Genomic DNA, 8,490 nt, shown 5'->3' on the forward strand with positions numbered 1-8,490 from the left:
CACCTGAAGTGGGAAGCAGGGTGCAGATGCTGTTTGCTCTTCTCTTGTTTGCTGTGTAACCTTCGCACCTGCTTCTTAGGAGCTGCTGTAATCACTTTTGAGGGGCAGAACCAGCCTGTCCCCCTGAGGTGCAGGTGTTTGTGTGCCTGTGTTGCGTGGCACTGCATGGAGCAGAAGGAAGGGTTGGAGGTAGGAGCTGTCTCCCTGGCAAAAATGTGCCTCTGTATTAGCTCTGTAATTTAGACAATTGATCCTAAATGTGGAAACCATGTTTTTTTAGTGGATACAGTGTGTGAATGCACAGCACACATGACAGTCGCCTCAAGTCTAACTTATAAATATTGTACATATTGTAACCATCATTTATATTATCCAAGGGATGAGCTATTGTTTCACAGTAAAATGTTCAGAATATTTGACAGACCTGGGGTTTGGATGACATCAATGCTGACTTCCAAAGTCAAACTGCCACCTTGTGGTACGGTGAGGGAGAAGTCTGCAGGAAATCCTACACACAACAAAAATACAGATGTATAGTAAATACTGGTCCCTTTTGTTCCCCCCATGTCTTACATGTATTTACGTATTACATGTCTTACAGTATTTACGTATTCTTACCTATGTTTTGATTATAGTTCAGGAAAATTAATAAAAATACTTATGTCATTCTTTAAAAAGACTATCTAACTTTTTGTGACTGTTTTCAATTTAAAACATAAAAACGTTTCCTTATTCTTGTGTGTAGTTGTACTGAAACCACGCATATGAGTAGATTTTTTCAAGATTAAACCCAAATGCTGCTTACAGGAAAACAGTAACTACAAAGTCCATACAGGTATCTATATAGGTTATATAGGTATCTATAATTATTTCCTTTCTCTCTTTTAAACTTAATGATGTTTAGAAAAATTTCTGTGAGAGTCAGAGCAGGGCCACACAAATTGCTGAAGGTGAGCAAGTTGTAATGCATCATCTGGTCTGAGGTGCTGTTCCTTCCTGCACATGCTCTTGGACTATGACAAATGTAAGGTAATTTTAATCAGCTTTCTGGGCCAAGCCAGCACAAATTACTTTGCCTTTCTTGTCAACCAAGAGCAAGCACAATGGATCAGCAGATGAGCAGTAATCTGTTACAGCAACGTGCTTGTGCATGTCAACCTTTGAGCAGCAGAGAGGCATAGAGATGTCGCAGCACAATCCTTTCAGCCAGATTGAGCGTCCTCGTGTCATATAATACTATTTATGAAAGATGATAGATAAAAAGCTAGTCCGCTCCAAATCGAAAGTGTAGCTGAGGTGAACAGTTGATTGCAGCCACATATCAGTGCTTTGTGCATCCATGACTTTCCAGGAATATAGTGGTTTAAAAATAAAGTTGCAGGTAACAAGAGGCCTGTAAGATCTGGAGTTCACATCTTGTTCCTCTCCTCGTACCAGGTAATCATCAACACTTTTCTTAAAGCCTGAAGTCGTCCACTACTGCAAGTAACGAAATAAGTGGGAGGTGGTTCTGCAGGAGGGAATGTAAAGGTATGAAGATCCTAATGCTGACTCTGCTCTTAAGCCTCAAAAGACACAGATGAGCTGCCTGAGACCTATAGCACCAGGGCAAGCTGTTTTCCTTCCCACTGTGCCTATTACAATGTACATTACTTGAGGGAGTTAGTTTCTATAAAGTATTTTTCATTCAAAAGTAGAAGGAACTCAAAAATATGAGCTGCTGTCTGGTACCACCTTTGCTGAGCACTGGTTGTAGGAGAGAGCTGGTGAGCATTCCCATGGACAGGGGTCCTGTGGGTCCTCATGGGGCTGCCTGAGGAACCTGGCCTCTGGAAACCCTTCAAGCAGAGAGGCTGCTCTGACTTCTACTGTCACCTGGCTCACGTTTCTCCATCAGCCCACTTGGTAGCCAAACTCACAGGAAGGAGAAACATGAAGATTTCTTTATAATGATGGTTGTGGCCGTGTCTGCTTTGCTGGGTGATTTAAATCAAGGGTAAATAGTGTCCTTCTAGCTATGGTCTCATCCAGCAGCCCAAGTGGGTGCAGGTGTGAACCACTTCTAAGTGATGCATAGCAGCAGCTCATGCTAGCTACATGTGGATTTTCATCCTCTAACTGCTGTCAATACATGGATGGGGCTGGCAAAGACTGCAGGAAAAGGCAGGGAGGGGGCAGTGATCAGTGGGTGATGGGCTTGTGAGAGAGAAGTTCTGAATTTAGATGAAGGGTGAGCAGGGGAAGGAGAAGAGCCTAGGGACACATGCAGCCTCCTGTGCTTGCAGCTGAGTTAATTCACACATAAACCCCCTGCAGTGCATGAGATCCCCCACCCCACAACACGGTTGTACAGCCCTGCAGCCCCCTCATCACAGCATTTCTCCTTCCAAGGAGCACCGCTTGTTGCCCCTGAACCCAGCACCAACATGCAGAATGCTGTCCTGGAGAAGAGTGGGTTACCTACCTCCCATGTGAAGAGTGCCTTGGAGATTTTTAGATTTTTTTTTTTCTGAATTACACTAGTTAAAAGGCATCTGCAGGCAGAGCATCACATCCCATTGCAGCCAATAAATCAGCCATGGCAACCCTGAAAGGAAGTGTGGGTGCTTCTCCAGCTGAGAAATGACACCCAGGACTAGTGTCTTTTAATGTAAGTGTATGGGCAGGAGCAGAAGGTAATCAGGTGGTTAATGAAGCTTGATGTGTATGAAGTCCATGGAAATAACTCATATTTTGTTTTAATTGCTAGCGTGTCTGTCCTTGCTTTCATCAAAAGAGTGTGGTGATATCCAAGAGTGGTATTTCGATGCCTGAAATGCTCCTCATATAAATAGAACAAGCAGATCAGCATGACTGAGAGATAAAATTACCTTCTGGTCTTCAGAAACTTCAGCATGCATCTGTGCTATAGGGACCTCAGTGTGTCCCTCTTCACAGCACAAACAGATACCTTTGGAAATGGATTTGGAGGAGTCATACAAAGAGGGAGAGAATACAGAGGGGAAAATTACTCGAGCTGCAGAGGCAAAGTTGGTGAAAAAAGCTTTTCTTGAAGCCCTGAAGTCCAATGACTTTGAAACACTGGAAGAGCTCTTGAGCCAAAAGAAAATAGACGTGGACACAGTGTTTGAAGTTGAAGATGAAAACCTGATTCTGGCATCCTACAAACAAGGTAAATGTGGCAGCATTCACCAGACAGGAAGTAGAGGGGTTTGAGTGATTTTCAAGGAACTGTGGCCTTTTATCTCTTCTGAAACTGCAGCACAAGCCGATCCATAGGCAGTACCGTCTCAGTAGGCTCATATGGACAGGGCCACTGTAGTAGGGGAGCTTATCAGCTGTATGGGCTTGGTGGAGGGCAGGCCAGAGCCCAGCCTGAGCCTCCGTGCAGCAGCTGCAGGGAGTCCAGAAAGAGGAGTCCTTTGCCATTTCTTTGCAGACAACTCGGGTGCAAAGCCCAGAATAGACACATGCAGACTAAATGTGGTATATACATTTCTTACATGAACCCATTCATATATACAGACTATTTAGAAACATAAAATATTCCCTGTCTTCCATTCTCAATGGAAGTAAAGTGGATTCTCCCCAGCTCAGGGGAACTAAGGAAATCCTGTGGACCTTGGATGTTGCTGGATGGGAGAAGATTTATTTTTCCAAATGACAGAAAGTGAGGATGTGCTAGTTTATCAAAACAGAAAAATAATCTGGAAAAACAAAACCTGAACAATCAACACAACATCTGTTTTGGAGTGTAGAAACTAGTTCCCAGCCAGATACTGAAAGAGTTTCCAAAACCTTACAACTTAAAGCAATAAACCAAGTTTGCTCTTTGCTAAAATCAACATACTTCATGACCTACTTGCTAACAGACTCTTTGTGTGTATTTAGAAAACAGTAATGATCAGTCTCTGCCAGAAGTTAATAGTATGTGGAGATAAACACTTCCAGTAGCAGCAGCACAGCAAATGCACTTTCTCTTCTGTGGCATGACGAAGGTACTATCTCCCCTCTTCTCTTTATCCGTTTACCCCTTATTTAATGATTGGTTCCTGCTTTTTTGATTTCTTCAGGGTGAGGATGATGCAGTCATGAGGTATTTCCCTTAGGGACAGTGTATGAACTAAGCCACACAGTGCTGAATTTATCTTAAAATATACCTTCTTCTGTCCTCAGCAGGATAAAATGCAGTCTGGTTGTGGTTTGAGACTACAGGATTAATACATAGATTTTTAATCATAGATCATTTGACTGCAATCATTAACTAGTGTCTTTTGAAGAATTCTCTTTGTTTTCCAAAAAGTAGAGAGAGAGGAAAATACACCCTTATGGCCTAAATCACAGTATTGTATTCACTTTGTCTGAAAGTCAGGAAACACTTCTATCAACACTTGTGTAAATTTTACTTTTTTTCTGAATGCTAGATAACTGTGTTATTAAAAGGGGGTTTCCTCAAGGATGAAGAGGGGAGAAAAATTCACCACCCCACCATTCTGACAGTCTGAGCTTTGCCATAGCCCTTAGTGATGAAGTGGAAAAGAGATGTCATGAGTGACAGAGTGACTTTTCTTCCTCTCTTCCAAAGAGGCTGAGAGCTCTCAAAGACACTGACCTTGCTTGCACCATGGCTTTTTTATGTTACTAACCAAAGCAACAGGTAAGCTGAATGAGGTTTCCCATGGAGCCCACGCCTGCCTCCTGCTCAGTGTCTGTCCCTGTCCCTCTGAGCTCAGAGATGTCTGCAGGTTTGGGCAGAGGTCATGGGAGATGCTCCCTGGGGATGTCTCAGCACAACTCACCTGCAAGCAGCACAGGCAACAGAAATCAATGGTGAACTCAGGCAGGAAAATTGTGGCTATAAAAAGTGGTACCTTGGCTTTTAAGTACAACTTTCGTGCTGTTAATATATAAAATATGGCTTACATCTGGCCATAAACAGGAGACCCAGCCCTATGTAAGATAAGCTGGCAGTGCATCACAGCTCACCAGTAACAAGGGGGAACACGTGGAGTAGGAAAGGGAGGGGATTTAAGAAGCTTGCTCTGCTGTATGCAGAGACTTTGGGATAGAGCCCACCTTCTCTGTGCCTGGTTTGAGGGTATATGATGAGAAGGTTGCCCTAACAGAGTTGCCAGTGTAACCTGCACAGTCAGCAGGTTGAGTGTCCTCAGAGGAGGCTGTCACCCTGCTCAGACACTCTGAGGCTTCAGGGCTGCTGCCCTTGCCATTTACAGTGTGGGGTCCTTGAGGACTGGTTCTGGCAGTCCCAAGTATTTGGTCCTATAGTAGATGACATGATCTGCAGTTTATTGCCCCTATCTGAAAATATACTTGTATTAGATTTAGGAGGGAAGAAAAATTTTAATCCATTTCTCCCTGACACCAGCACTGTGTTTCCTTCCTTCTAGTACCTCATGAATACTGTAAAAACTGTATAAATACGACATTAGCCAGAGACTAAAAAAGGAAGGTTTGAACTAATTTAACCCCACTATACATCTTCAGTATTTTTTCTGTGTTTTTTACATGGTAACAGATTTCAACCAGGCAGTGGTCCAAGGAGAAATAGATAAATCAAACCCACAGAATTTTGTAGTCACGTTCTAGCTAAGATGCAGCTGCTGTATCTGAAAAAAAAAAAAAAAATCTAGACTTCTCTTGTCCTTCTGCGCATTATTATAATGCTTTATTATTTTTAAACAAGTGATTATAGTAATCACTTCTGAGACTGTATCTGTGCAGTCATTAAGCATGTAGTCCTATTCTGGGAACAAGTATTTATGTGTTATTTGGTCTTGCACCTGTTTGTAAGTAACAAAAAAAAATAGAAAAATAAAAAATCCATTGTGACATTTTCTGAGAAAAATCCAAACATTGTGAAGCCAAATTTCCTGCTAAAGTGTCACTGTTTCTATTTGGCTCTTCAGCCTAACTTACATCAGCATCCAATCTCCTCACTCCATGCTCCTCAGGGCAGTAGCTGGCAGGAGGTCCCTGACACAGCTGCAGCCACATTATCAGGGGTCACATTATCAGGATGTGTAAGGCATCCGTGGAGGTTGCATCCAGCTCCTGACATGCAAGATCCTGCCATGTCCCACACAAAAAGAGTAGGATGAGCTGTCTCTTGAGTCATTGTCCTAAGTAAACGCTGCCATCTTATTCCAATGCCACCTTTGTTTAGCTATTGGCAGGCTAAAGATCCCACTTTCCCCATATTTTTTAGCTGGTGGCATTTCAAAATCTCTACGCATTTTTTTTTTTTTAAATCTACACAAGTCACAAAAAAGTCTAATAGCTTATTTCGGAGTACATCTACATGGGAATTATCTCTCCAAAAGGCAGGTTATTCAGCACATGTAGTAACAGTTCTTAATGAAAATGAAGTTACGCTTGAGAGAACTTTGTGTGCACTATGCTGGTGAAATTACAGTAAATTACATTAAAACTCCAACCCTGCCTTCCCCTTCAATTATTCTCAGTAGGTACATAGTCCAAAGAAAAGTCTTTGCCAAGGCTGGTAACATATTCTCACTTTGTACAGGGTACTGGCTGCCTAGCTATAAATTAAAAATATCCTGGGCAACTGGACTTCATCTAGCTGTCATGTATGGACATCTGGAGAGTCTTTCGGTCCTCCTCAATCACAAAGCTACAATCAACTGCCGGCCCAATGGAAAAGCTGCGATCCACGTAGCCTGTGAAATGGCAAATGTTGAGTGTCTCAAGATCCTTTGCAACCATGGAGCTAAGCTGAACTGCTTTTCAATGAGCGGGCAGGCGCCCTTGCACTTCTGTACGACACGAACCTCCATGCCTTGTGCCCAGCAGCTGCTTTGGAGAGGTAAGGTAAAGCTCAGGAGCACCTCTCATGCCATGGACAAAGATATTGGGCATGGTCTGGGCTTTTACTTAGGAGGCAGTTTCTCAAAGCAGGTGTGTATTTTTCCCTTCCATCCACAGGTGACTCATGTCTTCATCTCAGATTCCTTGTCCTCATCTCTTTGATCAGAGGAAGTTTTTCCCATTCTGTTTCCTCACCTCATCTATCTTTCCCTTTCCCTAGCCACTGGTCCTTGCTACAAGATTTTTTCCCTTTTCAGTGTCTCCAGCCCACTGTCCAATCAGTCCATCAGCAGCAGAGCTCCTCCGAATTAGGGACTCCCTATTTCTCTTGGGTTTTTTCCTGTCTTTTTCGTCTAGGTTTACTATTGAGCTCTTTTCACATGAAAGGGCACCCCTCCTCTTCTTTCTTGTTTAAATTTCCTGGACCTGAGTAAAATTCTTCCAACCACTTGTTTTTTTGAGATCTGGCCTTGAAATATTGGACGCAGTTTTTTGTACCATCTTTTCATTTGTCATGGATGCAGCCAAACTCATGCATCTATGCAGGCCTTGGAGAAAAAAAAAAAAGGTAATTTTTTAAGATTTTTGCTTTCCCCAGAGTAAGGTACATTATGCTGCTGGCCATCTGTAACAACTGAAGCTATAAATAGATGTAATTCTTCCATAAATGTATTTGTCACACTCTATTTTCTGAACAGAAGGGTACTGACACAGGACACAGTACAAGAAACACAGTTCAAGTCTTTAGTTACAAACAGAGAGCCTCCCCTATTTATCACACTGTGCCATGGCAATACAAATGATTTTGGGTTGGTTTTGTTACATGAGTTGCTATTGAAGGCTTTTCCTGAGATGCAAAGCCCAAGTGCAAAGCCCATGCTTTGTGGGCAAGGCAATCTGCAGTCATAAATGAATAACAACATTGCTTTTCTTCTGATGGAAAGATAAATATTATTTTGTTTGGTAGAAAGGAAAATAAATGCTGCCAGTTGTATCCTGCCCAAAGCAAACAGTCCTGACAGCAGGAGTTGAATTTGCTAGCATAGAAAAGCTTAAAAGTCAAATGTACTCTTATGAAACACAGCATAGGATGAATGCAAGTGAAAGGATGTATTCTGCAGTCTTTCTCCACCCCCGCATCAACAACAGCATAACAGAACTTTAAAAGCCACCCTTCCTCCCAAAGCACTCGTTAAGCTCTGATCCCCATATGAGCTGAATGCTGAGACTCCAAATAGAGTGGGAAAGGTCTGGAGCAAACCGTGTCAGATGTGCACATTCACAGAGCAGCACCCCCCAAGAGCTAAAGCCAGGGTGCCAATTAATGCCCCTGCGCCAAAGTTTCCAAGAGGCATCTTCCACCTGCCATCTCCACTCAGTGGTGTCCCTTGGGATCCATCCAGGTGACTGCAGTTTAATCCCCTCTGGTTGGCGCGACAGCGCAGGCAGTGCTGATCCCACGCCTGGTTACCACCTCCAAACTTGGATTGCCGATGCTGCCTCAGGGACATCGAACACAACTAACACTCAACACGGCTTAACAGCATTAGCGCTCGGGTTTTCCTGACCAGAGGCTGTTTCTGACCCCTTTTCCTCGCGATCTCTGCCCCTCGCTCCCGGGCAAGCGCCGGGCCCGGCTCGCTG

General features: G+C 43.3%; 1 protein-coding gene across 1 annotated transcript in view; it reads left to right on the plus strand.

Moving 5' to 3' along the window:
* Positions 1-2,904: 2,904 nt before the first annotated feature.
* Positions 2,905-8,490, plus strand: part of ASB4 (ankyrin repeat and SOCS box containing 4) — a 9,775-nt gene continuing 4,189 nt past the window's right edge. The window contains exons 1-2 of the mRNA XM_008629914.2: positions 2,905-3,172; positions 6,545-6,844. Coding sequence (XP_008628136.1) covers positions 2,959-3,172; positions 6,545-6,844 — 514 coding nt within the window. The 5' untranslated portion in view covers positions 2,905-2,958. The remainder of the gene's footprint in view (positions 3,173-6,544; positions 6,845-8,490) is intronic.

The sequence above is a fragment of the Corvus brachyrhynchos genome, unplaced genomic scaffold, assembly GCF_000691975.1.
Source record: "Corvus brachyrhynchos isolate BGI_N302 unplaced genomic scaffold, ASM69197v1 scaffold142, whole genome shotgun sequence".
NCBI lineage: Eukaryota > Metazoa > Chordata > Aves > Passeriformes > Corvidae > Corvus > Corvus brachyrhynchos.